Source organism: Peromyscus eremicus, chromosome 14 (genome assembly GCF_949786415.1).
Source record: "Peromyscus eremicus chromosome 14, PerEre_H2_v1, whole genome shotgun sequence".
Lineage (NCBI taxonomy): Eukaryota > Metazoa > Chordata > Mammalia > Rodentia > Cricetidae > Peromyscus > Peromyscus eremicus.
In genome coordinates, this window is record NC_081430.1 from 83,352,311 (window position 1) to 83,374,418 (window position 22,108).

The following is a 22,108-nucleotide window of genomic DNA, read 5'->3' on the forward strand; positions in this document are numbered from 1 at the left end:
GCCATGCTGAGCAGGATTCCCCAGGCCCCACAGCACAGTGCCCTTGTCAACACTGGCTTTCATTCAGTTGATCGCCCTTCACAGCTACACAGATGGCAGGCAGGGCTGGGACAGAGATTTTCCTCCCCACAGCCCAGGGCCTGCGAGGTTTAATGATCAGCAATGTTTATGTCGGCCGTTAATCACCGAGGCAATAAATGACTGGCTTTGCAGGGCCTCTCAGTCTTCACTAGAGACCACCCCACCTTCCTGCTATTATGACAGGTACTTCCTCTGAGGCCTGGGGATCTCCTGTGAAGGACTGTCTCTAGAATACACATTTCTCTCTGGGCTGCTCTTCCTATCATGACTGTTCCTGAACAGATAACAAACCAAATGAACTTTGAGCACGAGGAGCTCTTCACCTGGAACTTTAGTACAGTGCTCAGCCAAGATAAGTAACAGCGGTTATGCCAAGGAGCCCAAACGCAACTCAGTTTTCCTGAGGAAGTTTTACAGGCTGGCCTGCTCACTTGGACAAGTCTTCCCATCAGGACCAGGAGATACGTAAAGAAACGTGATTCCTCTCCTTACTGTGCATGTGCTTGGTGTGCATGAGTGCAGGCATGCACACGCCGCCTGAGGTCAGAGGCAGCTCTGTGGGTCCCGTAGGTTGAACGCAGGTCATCAGACTTGCCCAGCGAGCCACTCTGACCTGCTGAGCTACCCTGCTAGGCCAGGACCCTTCTTTTCATGTCGCTTTCCTCCCCTCTCTGCACTTTCTGCAGTTTTACAAACTTTTGGGGGGAAAAAGCTGTAGCAGCAAAAATGATTTTTTTTGGCAAGAATGAGACTGGAAAACAGCAGAGGTTATTTCTGTGTAACATCTCTTGCACTGTTTCTGTTAAAAGAACATTTTTTTCATTATTACTATTTATTTATAGAAGACTCACAGAATCAAAGATTTCCCAAGGCCTAGAACGGTGGGTGTTTGTCTCCAGTGACTGAGGTGTTATTCGGGCTTACTGAAGCACAGCACTAGCTCAGAGTTTAAATGTTTATTGAAAACAGAAATGCCACACCACTCCACCCTTACCCTTTCCAGCATCTGGCTAACAATAAGCTGGCTTTCAGCAAAGTGTTGGCACAGAGGATCAACGCAGGCTATACTGTAACTCAGAGCAACACTACTGGAAAGCAACTTCAAACACTGAGCACTGCACAGAGGACAAGCAGGACAACTGACCAAGGTTTAGCTAGAGGAAACCATTGAAGACATTTCTGCTGTCTTTTGTTTTCCTCAACCCAGTGCACGGCTGCCACTTTGGAACTGTTTTCTGTTTGCATAGCTGTTTGGTGGGGGGAAAAAAAAATCTTATGGCTGTCTTAGGCACAATTCTGGAAAGTGCAAATTATCTCTAAGGCACAGAACTTAGATTCGCAGCTGGATTAATAGCAAACCTGGACTTCCCATGGGAACATACTAGAAAAAACAACCACCATGCTCTGCTAGAGAATGACTCCCCTGGGCTCCTGCCCACCTCAACACTCACTGTCTCTCCACAGTCAGCAACATGCCCATGCCCCTCAGCTCCCAAGCAGAAGCAATGCTCATAATGAAGACCTTAAACCCCGCCTCTCAGGCCTGCTGAGATGGTAAGCATAAGGATACAGGACCTCGAAAGGCCAGCCAGTCCTGAAGAAAACCAAAGTTGCATTGACATGATGAACCAAAACTCTCTGACAGGGTTTACAGCCAATGGCCAGCCCCCTAACTTGTGACCTTACGTCAAGATTGGGCCTTCCCTTATTCTGGGAAAAGGCTTCAGTGATTACATCAGTACTATTGTACTAGGCTTCTCAGAATTGAGAAAACAATGGGACATCAATGATCCCATTGGACAGAGTTGCCCATCCCCAGAGATGGGGTTTCCTCCCAGCACCAGCCTCTACATCACCGGTTTATGGAAATGGCAAACTTTCTCCTGCACAGGCAGGTCCTCCTGCAATATTAAAACAGACGGCAAACCTTTTTTTTTTTTGCTTTGGTTAAATGAACAGTATTAATTTAGCTGTATGTAGCATGGAGGATGTGGTACTACTTATCAAAGCAGCTGCTGTGGCCCCAAACACAAGCAATTCATTAGACTTGGTGGAAGTACAAGGCTCACATTTAAGGGAAACCATCAAATGCTTGCCTAGAAGGTTGGCTCTTCTAGGACACGTCCTGTCTTTGGACAAGGTAGCTTGCTCCTCTCCACAAGAACACAGCAGAAGTGAGCTTGCGGCCACTTCCCTCCCACTTGGCAGGTTCCACCTGTCAGGCTTGTGGGACCCCAAGTATTTGGTGCTGGCTTTCGGCCACTCAAGTACGAAAGATGATACTGACTTACTGGGTATGATATGGCTTCAAAACATACCAAAGAGGAAAAATACTGACTAGACATAGAAAGGGGGTGCCTGGGGCTACTCATCCCAGTCAGACCCTAAGGGTCACGACACTAGAGGTACAAAGAAATCTTCACAGGGGCAGAAGACTTTCGTGCCACTGAGGCTCTCAGATACCAAGGCAAGGCACAGAAGGACGTGTTACCTTCCTTCCCTGCTGCCTCTCTCCCACAGCCCCACCTGTTACCCGCTGGTGTAATTCCCTTAGACACCTCCTCTCTTGAGGAATCCTCCAGAGCTGGGAAATCCCACCCTGTACTAAGCGTAGCCTGAAAGTTTGGCGATTGTGACAAGGGACCTGCCCTTTCTCTGCTCCTCAGTGATGTTTCAAGCAACCTCCACAGTGAAAGCGATCTAAGCTTCCCTCATAAAGCACTCAGCGGCATGAAGTAACTGGACTCCCTGAAACAAGCCCTACACTGACTCGCCAGTACATTTCCTGCATACTTTCCCTCCCTCTGGAGGACCTGGGCAGGCCAGGCCTGGTCACAGCCCACTCCGATTTTACATTTTCCTTCCTCCATCCAGAGGTGCAATGCCTGGTGCTAAGATCCCAAGGCAGCTTCCAATTAATGATGAAAGTGATACATGGGATACGAGTGCTCCCAGCACAATTCAGGTGAGTACTGTGTCTCCTCTTCAAAGGTGGGATCAAAAGATGAGGTACAGAGCTGCTGCTGCTGCTGCTGCTACGGCAGTCACCGACGACAAAGCCAGGGCCACAGGACCCTTCCATTCTCCAAAACAACAACGTCACTCCTAGACCCTATCTAAAGGCAATGCCACTCTCCAAGTGCACAAGGAGAGTGCTTTGGAGCCTCCTCTGGCCTGTGCTCGCTCGCTCGCTCGCTCGCTCGCTCGCTCGTGTCTGCAAGTGAAGAAAGCCAGGGAAGCTGCTCTCTGCACTCGGGAAGTGTGCGGTGAAGTTCTTGGGTCCCAGTTTCCTGAGGGCTATGTGGGCTCAGGAGACTAGAGGCTGGGTCGACAAGAGTCTGTCCCAAGGAGGCACCAGGAATCCGAATCTAAGTCAGGCTTCGGATCCATTTCCACTTCTTCCTTTGCTGTCTGAGTTCCTTTGGAATGCGTCCCCACCTGTCCAGACAAAGCAGTTCCACATTAGTAATGACGCTACTGGTCATGGCGCTTCAGGACTGTGTTTTCTCTTTTCTTTTTTCTAAGACTTATTTATTATGTATACCATGCTCTGCCTACACGCCAGAAGAGGGCATAAGATTTCATTACAGATGGTTGTGAGCCACCATGTGGTTGCTGGGAATTGAACTCAGGTCCTCTGGAAGAGCAGCCAGTGCTCTTAACCTCTGAGCCATCTCTCCAGCCCTGTGTTTTCAATGTAGTACAGTCTCTCAGGATTTGCTGTCCCGGTCTTGTGGAAGGCTCAGGGGCTCTCTTGGAAACAGTCTCCATCCTTACATTTATGCAGGTAGATTAACTAGCTCTGGTTTGCCTAGGCCCATGGGGTTTGGGGTACGTAGTGTGAAAAGTGAAAGGGCTTGGGGTGGTGGTGTATGCCTTTAATCCAGCACTCAAGAGGCAGAAACAGGAGGATCTGTCTCCATGAGTTTGAAGCCACCCTGGTCTACATAGTGAGTTCCAGACCAGCCAGGGCTACACAGTGAGATCCTGTCTTAAAAAGCAAAAATAAACAAAAACCCTCACCAGTCCTGGATAAAACAATCTTTGTGCCCGCTACCGCTGCCAATCTTACCTCAAGAATGTACATTCCCTTCTGAAGTGTTTCATAGACATTGTTTCCCTTAATCTTCGAAACAACCATATAGAGTGGGTTGTTCACAAAGTAACAAGTCCAAACTCACTTAAGACAAAGCCAAGGAATGACTCTCCCTCACTCCTAGCTGAGTCCAGATGGAGTGATACCAAGAAGCAGCATGTGCAAAATGCTTTTCCCAAACTATTTAACATGAACGCAGTAAAGCCATAATTCTAACTTCAGTTTCCAGAAGAGAGCATGGGTGTGCTCATGCCACTCTGAGTGCGCAGGAAGAGGACACTCTTGCTTGGCAGTTGACTCTCTCCCACCGCTGTGGGTTCGGGGGTTGAACTCAGATCTCAGGTCTAGGTGGCGAGTGCTTTACTCAGCTGAGCCATTCCCAGCCGGACACCATTTCTAGAAGCTACTTCAAGATGGTTCAGCAAGGGCTAGGGATGTAGTTCAGTGGTAGAACATTTGCCTACCATGTGCAAGACACTGGGTTCAATCCCCACCGCTGCACAAATAAATAAACAAAAAATGCTTAAAATAAGTATGTATACATATATACACCAAAGAGTGAGATGTTAGTAATTACTGAGCCTCTGTGGTAGGCATATGGGTATTCATTATAATGTTTGGACATTTTCATAATAAAAGCCAAACAACTAGTAACAGAAAACAATGAAAGTTAGGTGTTAAAAATGATAAAGTCCAGGTACCCAAACTAGGTAGGTCCAAGGCTCCTGGAATCAAGTATAAAAGTCACATCATTAAGAGACAGGGAATTACAAAGGGCTAAGTCTACTCAGTACCTTACATTTTGTTTCTGTGAACTTCCAAAGCAGATTTAGAAATCCAATTACTCTTCTCATGAATGCTCTTACCTGCTGGTCTCCTTCCAATCTCTTGTTCAGCTTTTGTAGTTGGGTGAAAATCTGGAGGTTTTCTTGTTGTAGCTTCTGTTGCTCAGCCAGACACTTTAACACCAGAGCTTGTAACCTCTCAACCTCCGCCTGCAGAGTGCTGCACGCACACGCGGCAGAGGGCAGTGCTTTCCCAGCACAGGGTACAGCAGGATTCAGCCGGGGAGGCTACGGACAAGAAGGAGATAATGCAGCAGGATCCGCCATGGGTCCCCAATTTTAACCAACACAGTAAGACAAACATACCCAAGGAATAGGTGCAAGTGAAACAGAAAAGTGCCTGGATTTCAACTGTACTTAGTACTAATAGGACAAGGGAACTCTCAGTGCTTAGGCCTCATTAGGTTACAGTAAGAATCATCTACTTGGGAGGGTTTTGCAAAAATATTTTTTATATGTTCTCTTTTAAAATGCTGAAGTGAGAAAAAAAGCACGAATTTATTTGGAACAAGTTCTGGTCACAGTGAGGACATGGTTGATAAAATAGCTGGTTATACTGTAGAAGAGATTTGAGAAGAGTTCAGTGAAGAAAACCACCAACACAATTTAAGAAGGCCAACACAGGAAGGGGAATGTTCACCTTCAAGGTTTAAAGGCTTGTTACCGCTGTCCTGGGAAGGCTTTCAATTATTCTAGCCTGGATTTTTCTTCCTTATATACTTTTTTAAAACTAGCAGGTCAGAGCCAAAATTCCAGCACTTGGAGGCAGGTGGATCTCTGAGTTCAAGGCCAGCCTGGTCTACAGAGCAAGTTCTAGAATAGCCAGGGCTGCACAAAGAAACCTTGCCTCAAAAACAAAAACAAAAACAAACAAAAAAAACCAATAAAAATTAAAAAAAATCAGATCAGCAAATAACAGCCTACAGGTCAATCCTGACCTAATTTGTAAACAAAACTTTATTGAGACATAGGCACACTCATTCATTATGTATTACAGGTTGAGCATCCCTAACATGAAAATCCTAAATGTTCGTAATCCCAAACTGTTGGAGCACTGATATGATATCACGAGTGGAAAATGCCACACTTAAGCGTCTGAGATGAACTCAGTTCAGAATAGGTACATTAAAATAAGGCACAAAATGACCTCCATGCTAAGTTTATAAGGGTTCTATGAAACACAAAGGAATTAATGTTTAGCCTTGGGTCCTAGCCCTAAGACATCTCATTTTATATATGCAAATATTCCAAAACCTAGCAAAATATGAGATTTAGAAGGCTTCTGGGTCCCAAGCATTTGGAAAAGAGATACTCAACCGGCATCTGTGACTGCATTTGTGCTACAATGTCAGAGTTACGAATGCAAAGTAGACTCATAAAGTCAAGTGATAACTGTGAGGCTTCCCTACAAAAAGCTTGATGTCCCCTGGTTTAGAGTTGTTGATTTACCACAATTTCATTTCTACCCAGGCTGGATGTATATGCATTGCTCCTTCAGTACTACAGGCATTCTTTCTTTCTCCTTCTTCTTCTTCTTTTCATGCTTTTCATGTCAGGCCCAGGCATTTTGTTTTTTTTCCCCCCTTTGGTTTTTTGAGACAAGGTTTCTCTGTGTAGTTTTGGTGCCTGTCCTGGATCTCACTCTGTAGCCCAGGCTGGCCTCGAACTCACAGAGATCTGCCTGGCTCTGCCTCCCGAGTGCCAAGATTAAAGGCGTGTGCCACCACCGGCCGGCTGGCATTACTTCTTATATATAGTTCAACTCACTCTCATGGTGCCATGAAAACTGAGTTTGGGGGCTAGGATTGTGGTTGTTTGTGGAGCACTTGCTTAGCACGCACACTCCCTGGTTGGATCTCCAGCACTGCATAACTGGGTGTGTGACACATGCCTGTGATATCATTTGGGAGGTGGAGGCAGGAGTAGCAGAGATGTTCAAGGTCATCCTCCATCCTTGGCTAGGCTACAGAACTTGTTTCACAAAGAAACAAATAAACTATCACAACACTAAGACTAATTTGGAAATGTACAGTTCCATTTTGGTACTTCCGAGGAAGGGGAAATAGGTCTCTGGTGCTAAAAGGTAGAGAGCAGCTCTCAGAATCACCTGAGGCAGGGGAGCAGTGGTCCAAGGAGCTAGAGGACACGGGAAGCCAGGGACCTAGGAACTCACAGTCACGGTCTACCTAGTGGACGCTAAAGATAGAAAACTCACTTACCCAGGCTCCTGCGGGGGGCTGGTGTTCTGGAGGAAGCTCAGATGCCACTTTGAGTCCTTGTAGCTCTTCATAGGGCAAGGTGTCCTTCTCAGACTCTGAAAATGCCGCACTTAGGGGAGTTGGGCTGTCAGGCATGGGGATGAACTCTGCGTTCTCCAGCTCCTAGGTCCACAAGAAAGAATCTCATCAGTTTGTCTGCAGCAATCTATGCTCTCCCAAGTTCCCCTGTAGCTTTTCCGGTCATTCTGCTGTGACGTCAGCACCCTCTAGTGGGACACAACAGTGGTGGGTAACAACATAGACTGTCTAACCTGGAAACAAACTGCCATCCATTCTTCAGTGACGAAAACTCAGACTCAAGTTCAAGACCAGCTGTACCTGGTTCATTTCCCCAACACACACTGTTTAGCTGGTCAGGAGGCTGAGGCTGGAGGCAGGCTGCTTCTTCTGCTCTCTACCCTCAGCTGACCAGTTAAGTTCTAGTGGAAGATCAACACACCACCCCTTTTATAAAAAATTAAAAATTCCACCATGTGTGGTGGCGCATGCCCTTAATCCCAGCATTCAGGTGGCAGAGGCTGAGTTTGGAGCCAGACTGGTCTACATAGTGAGTTTCAGGCCAGCCAGGAAAAAAAAACCCATAAATTGCAAATGTTTGCTGGCCATGCTGCACATACTAGTGATTGAGTCAAGAAGAATAAAGCAAGAGGTGGGTTAAGGACACCAATAAAACCCAGCATTTTATCTCTCTGAGAAAAGCGGCCAGTCCGGGGGTCACTAGATAGTCTAGTCCACATTCTTTTGTGCAATGTAGTTTCTGAAAGAATAAGGTCTTACCGATAGAAATCCCATCTTTTCATATAAAATAGTTTACATTTTTACTGTCTGTACCTCATCTTTAATAAGCTGTATTTCTATAGTAAGGCATTTCAACTGCCCAATATTTCACTTCTATAAACAGTATGCAATCTGTGAGCTTAATTTTTGCACAGGTACACTTCAAGTCCATTTAAACTCTTTCTATCTATGTGTATACTTTAGGGAGCTTATACAATAGTAAGTTTCCTTATGATTTTTAAAAAATTCTTTGTAGTGTTTGCTATCCCTCCCTGTACAGAAAGAGTTACCCTCTAATGGGGCAATGATACCACTAGATACCACAGGCTAACAAAAGGTCCAGTGCTAGGGTTACCTCTTTTGGAGATGTTGGCAAGTGAGAGCCCATATACCCCCAAACAGGCTATAGCCAGTGTTCCTGGTTACCCTCCAGAACCTGACAGTGGGATCCTATTGCTCACTTGGGAGGCAGAGGCAGGAGGTTCTGTGAGTTCAAGGCCAGCAGGATCTACATAGTGAATTCTAGGACAACCGAGAGGATACAAGTAAGACCTTGTATTTAGTTAAAAAAAAAAGACTCGGGGTTGGGGATTTAGCTCAGTGGTAGAGCGCTTGCCTAGCAAGCACAAGGCCCTGGGTTCGGTCCTCAGCTCAAGAAAAAACAAAACAAAACAACAACAACAAAAGACTCTACAGCTGAAGACATCACATAGTTGAGTTCTAGAACATAGAGAAACCAAGTTGGTACTCCCCTAGAAGTCTTATCCCTACCGGCGAATTTTCTATATTGCTGAAAGTTACTATGTACACTACCAGAGAGGAAAAGTATCAGCTAGCTGTGAGCCCTTCAAACTGTAACAACTGCCCGGCAGGACACGCTCACTGGTGCATCGCTCACTGGTGCATCGCTCACTGGTGCATCGGGGCCTGAACATCACTGGAGAAACTGGCCACTTTCTGACGGAATTTAAGGCCTGCTCCACAAGTGGAAGCCCATACCTGGCACTGTTATTGGGACCAAAAATATAGCATGGATAGGTCCCAGGCCCCAGGGGAGACCCTACTACCATTGCTCTGTTAAACGGACACAGTATTAAATGACTCCTAATGACTGACTCTTCTAGTCATAGATCAGCAGTTCTCTTCTCAGAGCTTCTTTTGGCAGCAGACAGTGATTAACACAGAGACCCACAGAGTCGGTAATGGTGCAGAGAATGAGACTGAAGAATTCTCAGCTCTTAATAGGACATCTGGATCATCCCCTCTCCTCCCAGAGGCTCGGGGATCATTGTGGAAGTAGAAAGACTGTAAGAGCCATAGGCTGTGGGTGACTGTAAGAAAACTGCTCCCTGGACACAGCAGGGCAGTTGCACACATAGGTTTGCAGCAGTTGTGACAGCATGCCTAAGACCTGTGCAAGCTCAAGCCAGACCAAACCCCAGCCCCAGCATGAAGAGGTGGGAATGGAGTCCTACTCCTAGCTAAAGACCTACCGGCAACTGCAAGCTGCCAGGAGAGGAAGGGTCGGTCTTCTTAAAGGGTTGCTCCGTAGGTTAACTACTCCAGTGGAGGGACACACACCCAAGAGTATATGGGCCGGGCGATGGTGGCGCACACCTTTAATTCCGGCACTCGGGAGGCAGAGCCAGGTGGATCTCTGTGAGTTCGAGGCCAGCCTGGTCTACAGAGTGAGTTCCAGGACAGGCACCAAAACTACACAGAGAAACCCTGTCTCGAAAACCAAAAAAAACCAGAGTGTATGGGCAGCACAAACTGTCCCTGATGGGCTTAGAAAAACAAATGAGGGACAAAGTGAGTTCACAGGAAGGGGGAATAGATCTGGGGAGAGTGGGGGATGAATTAAATATGACCAAAATAGAATGCACAAAATTTTCAAAGAACTAATAAAAATGAAAAATATCTTTAAGATAGGTTACAAAAATTTTTTTAAAAAAGGAAAAAGGTAGTTATATAAATTTATTATGTTCACTTTAGTCTTTTTTTTTTTTTTCCAGAGCTGAGGCCTGAACCCAGGGCCTTGCACTTGCTAGGCAAGCGCTCTATCACTGAGCTAAATCCCCCCCTCCCCCCCTTCACTTTAATACAGGCATAAAGGAGCTGGTCCCACTGATGGCCCACACCTTTAATCCCAGCACTTGGGAAGCAGGCCAGCCTGGGCTACAAAATGAGACCCTGTCTTAAACATGCCGTATCCTTTCTTCTTAGAAATGAAAATAAGATTAGCTTTGTGGTACCTTCTTTCCAGATGGGAATTTGAAGCCTTGTCTCCTGTCTAAATTAGTAGGGCACAAGAAACAGAGACCTTGGCGACCATTACTGGCTCCTGCTACAGACTTATCTGAAGTATCAGTTCCAAGGGACTTACCTTTCGAAGCCAGCCAGGACAGGAGCTGCTAGCCCCACAACTGTTCCCCACGGCCTCTGTGGGACTGATTAAACCTTCCATTCCACGGTCTGCTTCCATTGTTCCTCGGAAGCCTCCGCTTGGATCTGGAGTTTCAGATTCCTGTTGACTGTCTTCCTCTTCACCGCCACCACCACCTCCACCGCCTCCTGGGCTGGAGCTCTGAACCACTGGTAGATGTGTGGTACAGAAGGAGAGAGCTTTTCTATGCCGCAAAGAGATTGAGCATCTGACAAACTCACTCACCCTACCAAAGTTCCTAGAGTTGCATGAAGTGGAATGTTCACACAAATATTTGAGACTAAACTGTTAGTTTTTACATAGGGTTTAAATTTTTTCAAATCACTTAAAAAAAAGATTTGTTTTATTTTATGTGTTTGAGTGTTTGCGTTCATGTATGTCTGTGTACCATGTGCATACACTGCCCTCGGAGGCCAGAAGAGGGTGTCAGATCCTCTGTAACTGGAGTTACAGATGGTTGCTAGCTGCCATTTGAGTGCTGGGAACCAAACCCCAGTTCTTTGTAAAATAAATAGGTGCTCTTAACTGATGAGCCATCTCTCCAGCTCATTATTTTGAAAAGCTATTACATTATTTTTTTAATCTATTTTAAAGTTTTTTTTTCATTTTATATATCAATCCCAGTTCCCCCTCCCTCCCCTTCTCCTGCCCTCACCTCCCCGCATCCCACCCCTCAGAGAGGGTAAGGCCTCCCTTGGGGAGTCAACAAAGTCTGGCATACTAAGTTGAGGCAGGACCAAGCCCTCCCCCTGTGTCAAGGCGGGCAAGGTATCACCTTAGGGAGTGTGTTCCAAAAGGCCATTTTCATGCACCAGGGATAAGTCCTGGTTCCATTGCCAGGGGCTCCCAAACAGATACATTAACTTATTGTGTGTGCACGTGTGTGCCACAGCGCATGTGCAGAGGTCAGAAGACAACCTGCTGAGGTTAGACCTCTCGGTCTACCACGTGGCTCCCAGGACTGAACTCAGGCTGTCAGGATGGCAGCAGGAGACTTTACTCCAGTCATCTTGTGAGTCAGCCGTACCTGTCCTGGATCTCACTCTGTAGACCAGGCTGGCCTCAAACTCACAGAGGTCCGCCTGCCTCTGCCTCTCGAGTGCTGTAGGTTTTTAAAGACTAGAATATACCTGCAATACCATGGAAGTAAAAGGCTCATGGGATAGTAAGGAATATAAATGTCACATCGCAACGTAGAGCAAGCCTCTTAATTGCTTCCACATGTGATACAGGCATATCACCCTGATAATAATAATAATGTCAGAGCAGCAACACTCACCAAAATACAACCTTCCCTCTTAATCACAGCTTCTTAACCCAAAGACCAAACTGGCACCTGGGCCACCATCACTTACCAGTTCCGATGGACAGGCCGCTGCTGTTAGAACGGATGGTCTTAGAATTCAATACTTTCTCTGGGGAGAAACATGTACTAGGTAAGAAATATATACAGACACTGGCAGGAAGAGTGAAGGGAGACAGGGCAGGCAGGAAGCGGTCACTACCATTTCTGACTCCCAGTAACTTACTACTTACTATTTATAAGTTAGTCTCACAAGTGAAACACTTACTGAGCTACTATATACGCAATAGGGCAGTGGGAGTTTTCTACTCTGCTGTTCACTGGAAGTATCATGGCAACTTTACAAAGTAACAATACCTAAATCCCACCCTAGAGATCCTGATTCAATTGTCAAGGGTGGGACTTTTATAAAAGCCAAGACTTTTTATCATGGAGTTCAACGTAATGTTTCTGCAAAAAGCATTTGGAAATTTTCTTTTAAAAGAATTACTGAGCTGGGGATTAAATCCCAGCACTTAGAGGCAGAGGCCGGTGGAGCTCTGTGAGTTCGAGGCCAGCCTGGTCTACAAAGCGAGATCCAGGACAGCCAGACCTGTTACACAGAGGAACCTTATCTCAAACAAAACAAAACAAAAACAAACAAACAAAAAGGATGAAAACAAATATAGACAACACCTAATTGGATAAATGGAAGTAATCAACTCTATGATGTGGATGTATGTTAGGGGAAGAGTTCAAAATTATCACATTAAAAATGTCCAAACTAGCTGCATGGTGGTGCATGCCTTTAATCCCAGCACTCGGGAGGCAGGGGCAGATGGATCTCTGTGAGTTCCAGGCCAGCCTGGTGAGTTCCAGGTCAGCCAGGATTACACAGTGAAACCCTGTCTCAAAAAACCAAAAAAAAAGAAAGAAAAAAAAAAAAAAGTCCCAACTGACTGTGGTGGAATAGGCCTGTAATTCCTGCGCTCAGGAGGTGGAGGCAGAAGGATCAGGAACTCAGGAACTCAAGGTTATTCTTTGCTACTAAGTACTGAGTTTGAGGCTACACTGAGCTACACAACCCTAACACCACCAGTTCAGTAGAGAAGACAGGGCAGATGACTGATTTGGGAAATGAAATGCTCGGCTCCCACCACTCCGTATGGCCTCTCTATCCAGCACACGACCCGCAAAGGCAGCCTCCGCTTCAGGAGGCTTCTGTTTCCAACAGTGTCACCACAGGTACCTTAGGTGAGGGTCAATCCTGTCCAAGCCACCCCAACTCCATATATACGAAACCCTTACCAACAATAAGAATGGTGTGCCAGCCACGGCAGGAAAGGTCTGGGACATGATGCAGAGATCCAAAAATAGGTCGAGGCCATGAGGTACAGATATCAGAGCCGTGTGGCCTCTCTGTGGGGGTCATTGCCAGGCGGCCATTGCCACCATTTCCCCAGGCAAAAATGTGATTATCTAGAAAAAAAAAAAAAAAAAAAAAAAACCAGCAGATTAATAGGACACTATTTGCCCAATTCTGTGGTTATCCCCCTGTTACACCCTGGACATAGAAAGATGTCCTACTAAGTACCAAATGAGAGGAAAGCTATTTCTCTATATAGAGCCTAAAAACTCTTCCTGATTCTACCCGGGGAAAAATGACTGCTGCTCCTATGTCTTCCATTCATTCATTCATTCACTCATTCACTCACTCATTCACTTACACAGGTAAGAGAATCTACTCAAGGGGTCTGAGGCAGGACACAGAGCCAAGTCCTTGCTCCGGTGAATTCAGGGGAGAACGACAACACAGACACAAACAACCATCTCCTCTCTCAGATCATGGTAAGAGCTATGAGGGAAGGGGAGTGGTGGGGAAATGAGGGCTATGAGGAACAGTGGGATGGCATGTCATCACTTTAGAGAAAGTGCTCAGAGAAGCAGCACTCTGTGACACTTGAGCAGAGATCTAGCTGAACTCAGGGAGTTTCCAGGCAGACATAAGAGCAAGAGCAAGGTTGCACAGACAGGGAGGAAGAAGGTCCCCAGGAGCAAAGTGGAGAGAGGGACATGTGGCAGGAGAAGTCCTGGTCATATGGGGCCATGAAGGCTGACTGATGTACCAAGCCACGAGAGCCTCTGGGCAGGAGGTCTTTAAGAGAAACTCTGAGGCTGTGATGAGAAGCAACAGCAAAAGAGCAATGGCGGAAGCAGAGACCAGCTGAAGGTCTGGTACCAGCAAGAAGTTGTTGGGTCCATTCTGGAGCTGGCCCATAGGATTCGCTGATGGATAGAGAGCATGCAGAGTGCAGGGCGGAGCTGACTGAGGTGAGAAGTCTGCAGAGGAACAGGTCTGGGTCACAGAGGAACAGGTCACAACGTGCCAACACTAGAAATCTGATTCTTGTCCAATTCAGGCTGGTGCCCTGCCCCCCTTCCCCCCAACTGAAAGGGTGACTGATTAAGGACCCCGACAGGACACCAGATATGTATCAGGACTCATCTAGAGTCCAGGGGCTATATCGCCACTGTAGCTTTAGTGATCCAAGCTGAGGGGCTGTGGACTAAACGTCTTTAGGTCAGAGATGGTAGTCCAAGCTGCAAGGTCCAGAGAGGAATATAAAGGACTGGGCTCATGGTGGAGAAGAGGAGTCCTGGGAAGGAAGAGGTGGATGTTTCTGCACAGCACCTGGAAGACTGCCTATGTGGCTTCTTCTCACATAGCCAGCCAATGCTGATCGGGACCAACATGGTACTGTACAAGACAGACAGACGTACTCAACGGTTCTGCAGATATTTTACCAAAGATGTTACAATGAAAATAAAGTCTGGTGAACTTAGAATACAAACCTGCCATTATCTAGAAATGTGGCCTGTAAAAAAAGTACTATATTGGACATAAAACCGTATGCCAGTTAGACAAAAACTCCTCTTTCCTACTCAAGAATTAAAACAGCCACCTGTCTGGAGAGCTTAAAACCACACAGGCAGACTCACCATCAGTGGCAGCAATGGTGAACTCATCGCCACAGGAGACCCTGATCACCTGCTTCCCACCAAGGGGTCCCCCCAACAGGTTGATCCCCAGGCGCTTCTTATAATTCCCGACACCCAGCTGTCCACACTTATTACAGCCAAAAGTCAGCAACCGGCCTCGTTCTGTGAGAGAAGCAAAAATAAACAGCCAATCACAAAAGGGTCATGAAAGAGAGACGGTACAGCAATGCAGGCTCCATGCACTAGAAGACAGAAATATGAAGCTATCTATCCACGTGATCCTGACGTGAGGGTATCTAGGCAGGGTGACCAATCAGAACCTCGAACTGACCAAAGCATTTTCTTTCCAATATTTCAAACAATATTAAAACAAAACAACCAAAAAAAAAAAAAAAAAAAAAGATTTATTTATTGTGCACATGCCATAACTGATGTCAGGAAACAAAACTCTTTCACCATGTAGGTTCCTGGGATCAAACTGAGGTGTGGATGGCTACCCTAACATCGAATTTTTAAAGCAGGAAAAGGGTACTACCTTAATTTAGAATATGTACAGTAAGTGCTAATTATAAATATGGTTTTTGTTTTTAAGAGTATTTATAGCTGGGTATGGTGGTACACGTCTTTAATTCCAGCACTCAGGAGGCAGAGGCAAGAGGATCCCCAAGTCTGAGACCAGCCTGGTCTAAAGATCAAGTCCTAAGACAGCCAGGGCTACACAGAGAAACCCTGCCTCAGGAAACAAACAAGTGATTATTTACTTATTGACTTTATGTATACATTATGTGTCTCTCTGTGTGTATGCCACATGTATGGGTCCCCTCAGAGGTAAGAAGAGGGCATCAGATCCCCTGAAGCTAAATTATAGTCACTTATGAGCAGTCCAAATTGGGTGCTGGACAGGAAACTCAGGTCCTCTGGAAGATCAGCAAGTAAGCACTCACTGTTAACCACTGAGCCATCTCTCCAGCCGGAAGTGCAGTGTTCATATTAAAGTGCACATCTATTTTGTGTTTATAAAGATCACTAAAAAAATAATCTATGCTTGAATGCCTAATTTGTTAATAAGGTAATACTGAGTACTAGGGAGAAGTCAGAGGATATATATAACATTAAGAAGGTTAATAGTTCACAGCACAAAAGAACCTGAGCTTGGCAGGCATAGGATACAGCTCAACAACTTACCATCAATAGCGGCTGTGTGAGTCTTGCCTGGGGCAATGGTACGGATTTTGTAAAAGGACAACTGTTTGGCCAAGGTGAAGGAGGTCGTGTAGGGAACTTCATGGTATGCCTGGGACAGTAAAACAGAGCAACAGCCTGGTGAAGCAAACAATGGTGATGGGGTGTGTGTGTGTGTGTGTGTGTGTGTGCGCGCGCGCGCGCGCAGGCTGAGGACGGAAAAGGCCTTCCCAACAGATCCTGCTACTAAGAGAGGGGCCGCAGCTTCCCATCTTCAACAGGACATAACCAAGCTCAGCACAGAACCAGAATGTGATGGAAGAAGCAGGGATTTCTGACTATAAAATCTACACTCTGAATTAAAGCAGGCAACACAAGAGCTCTTCATTTCAGAAGGACAATGATCTAAGGACAGAAGAACTGAATCTGTAGTGCTTGTACACTCTGCCTAGCTCACAAGGAAGATCAGGGCAAACTTGCTCTCAAGCTTACAAAGAAATCAGTCATTGTGACCCAATGTTACCCACAAGGTAATGTTTCACAAAGTTTTACTACACATATTCCTTTGAATTGATAGATATAGCCGGGCAGTGGTGGTGTTATGTCTTTAATCCCAGCACTCAGGAGGCAGAGGCAGGTGAATCTGTGAGTTCAAGGCCAGCCTGGTCTACAGACTGAGTTCCAGGACAGTCAGGGCTACACAGAGAAAAACCAACAACAACAACAAAAACCAAAAACCCCATGTAAACAAAGCTCACAACGAACCTGCATTACGACAAAGCACAAAATCAAGTGGTAATTTTGAAGGTGCCTTTCAAACTATCCACTCTTCAGCCTTTACCCTGAGTTTGTGCTCTCCTAAGATTGGGCTGTGGAACTACATACAAATGAACTCACCTTTCATCATGTTAGGGAACTGTAATTTTACTTGATTTTTCTTTCATACTTTCTTTTTATTTTTTTCTTTTTGCATTTGAAGGTGAGGGGCTGGGAACAGACTTCATCTTTAGAAATGACAAAAACTCATGATACTAACACAATCTGAAGATGTAGAATGGTAATTACCCTTGGTAAGTATGTGTGGGGTCAGTGTTTTGGAAGCAGTATGTCAGGAATCTACAGAGACATAGAAATGCTTCTTTTCATTGGCACAATATTCTTGTCCCAGCTGGTGGTGGTGGCATACACCTTTAATCCCAGCACTTGGGAGGCAGAAACAGATGGATCTCTGTGAATTTGAGGCCAGCCTGGTCTACAAAGTGAGTTCCAGAACAGCCAGGGCTACACAGAGAAACCCTGTCTCGGAAACCCCCCCCCCCCAAAAAAAATTTCTTGTCTCTGTTCCGATGGTGACAGGTTGAACCCTCAACTCTCTCGTTATCCTTTGCAGTCAACTCCGCTGAGCTGTAACTGTGAAACATACTGCACATATACATTCGTGGGATTTCTGCCTTTGGTTTTTAAAGAGATCTTGTCACACATCCTAGGTTTGCCTCAAACTAAAGATCCCTCTGCCTCGCCTTCCTGAGTGCTAAAATTAAAGGCATAGCACCATCATGCTTAGCCTCTGTACCAACACACTTGTAAAACCACCACCTGATCAAGACAGAGATCACTTAGGTGAATCTCCTTCTTTCTGATTAAGACCCCTGTCCTGAACAAAGAAAAGAAATACAGTAAGATAAACACATCCCACAAAGACTTGCATCTCTCCCCACTGCGGTAGCTTCTACCTGACTACGGCCATCATGATCACTGAGCCTGTTCTGAACTTCACAGAAGTAATCATACACTGTGAACTCTTTCGTGGCTGACTACTTTTGCTGAACATAATGTGTGTGAGATCACTTTATTCTTAAGTCAAATTCCTCGGTCATCAACCTATAATATCAAAGAAATCCCAACCCAGACTTCTGTTGATGTGGTTAAAATCTCAAGGGCCACTCACTTCATGGTTGATGATTCCAGACATGCACTGATTCAGGCCCAGTTTGTTGAACTCATTGAGTCCACAGGCCAGCACTTTGCCTGACTGGGTGAGCAGGAAGGTCCCATCACAGCCACACTGAACTGCAACTATGATTAAGGCCTTTGGAACATCTACCTGCAAGGCAAATGGAGAAGAAAAAGCCCAAGTACGTAATTCATATTAGAAAATAACCCTCAAGTTCCATCAGCATGCTGCCCAACAGCTTGGAGATCATTCTTCCTAACATGGCGCTCAAGTTTTACAGCAGAGGAAAAGGCTGCACTTGGAATGGACAGATGCTCCCTGTCAGTCTGTTTTAGGAATGACTTCTGTAGAGCTGGGAAAGGGGTAGCTCCAATCTCTAGCTGACTTGGTCTTCTGACATGAGGGCTCCTTGACAGTTTCAGAAGGAACACGGCAGCCTGGACATCTCAGTCATTTAGACAGTGTACAGAGGCAGCAGCTAGGACGTCCATACCCTTCTACAGCTTGTAAGACAGGCAGAGAATAAAGGTGTCAGATGGGGCCAGGGGTATGTGTAACACCTTGAACCTCAGTCTCTCTTCACAAGAGGAATGGCTGTGACTCAAGAGTCTCTCCATGCATCATTTAACCCTTAGGCTATAACAGAAACTGACAACCGTAAACGGCACAGCACTGGAGTTAGTGGTGGCTAACCTTCCGGTGTCAGGTAAGCCTGGGCCCCAGGCATGTAAGACAGTGTGACTGTGCTTGCCCCTCAGCTGACTCAGGTCCTGACAGTAATCAGATAGGATGTCTCCTACTGCACAGCCTCTAAGCAAAGACAATTTCACCCCGTGTTCAACGGTAGTAAGGGAAGGCTGGGGTAAGAGATAACGTGTCACTTCAGATTTGGCTGTCTGTGACACTTTCTGTTTTATGTGCTGATTTTAATTTCATCTCTGAGTAAGATGTGACTCCAGTGCCCCAACAGCTGTATAAACTTTCTCAATTTTCTGTGATTTAGTCAGAGGACAAGACCACATAATGCTAGATCAGGAACCCTAGGTTGTCAGTCTCCTCGACAGGAAAGACTTCAGAAATAAACACTCTGATGTGAGGAGTCAGGAGAGAGGATGTCCTTTTGGAGTCTGTTTTAGACAGGCTGTAGGAAAAGCCGTTTCTCAGTTTACCCTCTGTGGTGTATAGTAATCCTCTTCTGAATCCAAACCCAGCCGTCCTGAAACACACACAAGAACGACAGTCATTATACCAAGGGCATTCTTCCCCAGGAAGATGTTCTGTAACTCTTTCAGAATTACCATGCCTTGAACAATGGCTATTTGATGTGTGTAGGTACTCAAAGGCTGAGATCCTGGTGAGCACCTGGAAGAAGTGGAGGGAAACAGACTTCACCTACCATATTCCCCACAGCCCCAAGAATAGACTTCCTTGTTTCGAGTCAGAACCAGCACATGATTATCCCCACAGGAGACCTGCTCCACTGGATTGCTGAGGAAGAAGTTCAGCTGCATGGGCTCCAGCACTTCAGGGCCAGAGACCTTGTCGACCCCCATACAGCCATAATAATCTGATCCAAAGGCATAGAGCTGACCCTCATCTGCAAAAGGAGAGAAAAGCCATCACCGAAAGGAATTACTGTGACCAATCAGAAAGCTGGGCAGAGCTGGAAGGAGGAGTCCTTAGCCAATGGTCTCACATGAGATCTGATGACATCAGAAGTCAGAAAGGTGGTCAGACCACACACAAAAGCAGAGCTGTCTGTAGTTAGGGAGCACTTGTAGTGTTATTATTGGAATGGAGAGTCTAGGATTCTTGTGCTAAACGATCTTCAGATTTTCCTGGAGCCTTTCCTGTTTTGTAGACAGACAGAAAGAAATACCACGGATGGGACTGGAGAGAGAGCTCAGCAGTTAAGAATATGTACTGCTCTTCCAAAGGGCCCAAGTTGGATATCTAACCACGCCAGGCAGCTCATAACTATAACCCCAGTTTCAAGGGGATCTGAGGCCCTCTTCTGGCCTCCACAATAAGTATCACAGTCATGTGCACAAACCCACACTCAGATACACACATAGACATAAAATTAAAAAAATACCAAGGACTTATACAGTAATCAAAACAAAATGTAACTTCTGATCCTGACTGTGTGTCACGCAGAGCCTAAAGCACGACACACAGCAGATCTCTCCTCTCTCGCAGTCTCCATTATCCTAAAGTAGGACACACAGCAGATCTCTCCTCTCTCGCAGTCTCCATTATGCGCCTTTCTGCTCCTTGCTCACCACTCTTTCCACATCATAGCAAACTGAGAAGTGTCTTTTCTTTGTCTTAGTGTTGGGAACTGAACTTATGGCCTTGCCTATGCTATATGAGCGCTCTACTGTGGTGGTATTGTGTTCCCTGAAATATTGTGCACTCTAATAAACTTATCTGGGGTCAGAGACAGAACAGCCACAATATTAAACATAGAGGTTAGGCAGTGGTAGCACACGCCTTTAATCATAGCATTCCAGAGGCAGAGATCTACCTGGATCTCTGTGTGTTCAAGGATACAGTCAAGCATGGTGACTCACGCCTTTAATCCCAGAAAGCGAGCCTTTAATCCCAGGGAGTGATGACAGAAAGCAGAAAGGTATATAAGGCGTGAGGGCCAGAAACTAAAAGCTTTTAGCTGGTTAAGCTTCAGGCTTCCGAGAAGCAGTTCAGCTGAGATCCATTTGGATGAGGACACAGAGGCTTCCAGTCTGAAGAAACAGGATCAGCTGAGGAACTGGCGAGGTGAGGAAGCTGTGGCTTGTTCTGCTTCTCTGATCTTCCAGCATTCATCCCAATAACTGGCCCTGGGTTTGTTCTTATTAACAAAACCTCTTTAAGATTCATGCTACACTCTACCATTGAGCTATTCTCCCCAAGCTTGGGAATGTTGTTATTAATGAGTATATTTGCTAATATTTTTTTGGGTTTTGGTAGTCTTTTGCCATAAAGTTTCAACTAAAACTGCAGAGCATTAGAACACCGTCCCATATGAAATGGTCTCACGATGTTTTTGTTAGTGGCTTACCTGTCACACAAACAGTGAAATCGTCACCACATGACACCTGGTGGATGGCTTTGCCTTGCAACTTTTCCACATGCTTCGGCTGTCGGTAGGAAGCTTTGTCTCCATGTCCTAGCTGACCGTGGAGTTTAGTGCCCCCTTGCATGTTCTGTTAAAAAAGAGGTCTTGTGAAGTTTTACCTTTTCACAATAAAAACTAGTCTTTAATATCACTTCTGAAGAAAAACAGTAAGAAAAAAATAGCTGAAAATTTAAAGACCAAAGTGGGAAAGGGGATTTTTTTTTGAGACAGGGTCTCACTATATAGTACCAGCTATCCTCAAACTAACTCTCTGTGTAGACCAGGCTGGACAAGATACCTACCTCTGCCTCTTGAGTGCTGGGATTAAAGGTGTTCACTGCTATGCCTTGCTAGGATAGAGCATTTTAATGGTTAATATAAAACCCTACCTACAGGTAAAGATGATTTTTAAAACACATCTAGCTAGCAAGAAGCCTGAGCCATAGGCCATACAGTTTGTAATGAAAGTAAGCCTCTGTGTAATTATTTCATAAACAGCTGCAGGACCACAGGTGGGAGAGTTTGTCTGAACCACGGGGCTGGGTGGGACCAGGAAACTTCCGGCTACACATATCCATCAGGCATCAGGTCATATTCCAAATTCTGTCTTTATTTTAGTGCAAGGTGAACTACATGTTTAACTATGGGTGATGATGAAAAGTTCATTATAGAGTATAATTTGATTGCTTTCTCTTCTAATTTGGTTTCCACTGCTGTGATAAATACTGTGACTTAAAGCGACTTGGGGAAGAAAGGGCTTACAGTTTAGTCTATCACCAAGGGAAGCCAGGGCAGGAGCTCAAGTCAGGAACTGAAGCAGAGACCACTATTTCCCAGCTTACTCCCCATGGCTGGCTTAGTCTGCCTTCTTAAAGCACCCAGGACCACCTGCCCAGGAGTGGCACCACCCACAGTGAGCTGGGCCCTTCCACATCAATCATCAATCAAGAAAATGCCCTACAACATGCCAATCTGATGGAGGCAATTCCTCAACTGAGGTTCCCTTTCCAGGTGACTAGTTTGTGTCAAGTTGACAAAAGCTAACCAG

At 45.7% G+C, this 22,108-nt stretch overlaps 1 protein-coding gene across 1 annotated transcript in view; it reads right to left on the bottom strand.

Moving 5' to 3' along the window:
* Positions 1–1,022: 1,022 nt before the first annotated feature.
* Positions 1,023–22,108, bottom strand: part of Nek9 (NIMA related kinase 9) — a 40,258-nt gene continuing 19,172 nt past the window's right edge. Inside the window, exons 11-22 of the mRNA XM_059279208.1 lie at positions 21,004–21,148; positions 19,339–19,539; positions 19,112–19,158; positions 17,937–18,092; positions 15,992–16,100; positions 14,807–14,968; positions 13,115–13,285; positions 11,880–11,939; positions 10,465–10,673; positions 7,242–7,403; positions 5,044–5,250; positions 1,023–3,519 (exon numbers count right to left, since the gene is read on the bottom strand). Of these exons, the coding sequence (XP_059135191.1) occupies positions 3,397–3,519; positions 5,044–5,250; positions 7,242–7,403; positions 10,465–10,673; positions 11,880–11,939; positions 13,115–13,285; positions 14,807–14,968; positions 15,992–16,100; positions 17,937–18,092; positions 19,112–19,158; positions 19,339–19,539; positions 21,004–21,148 (1,752 nt within the window). The 3' untranslated portion in view covers positions 1,023–3,396. The remainder of the gene's footprint in view (positions 3,520–5,043; positions 5,251–7,241; positions 7,404–10,464; positions 10,674–11,879; positions 11,940–13,114; positions 13,286–14,806; positions 14,969–15,991; positions 16,101–17,936; positions 18,093–19,111; positions 19,159–19,338; positions 19,540–21,003; positions 21,149–22,108) is intronic.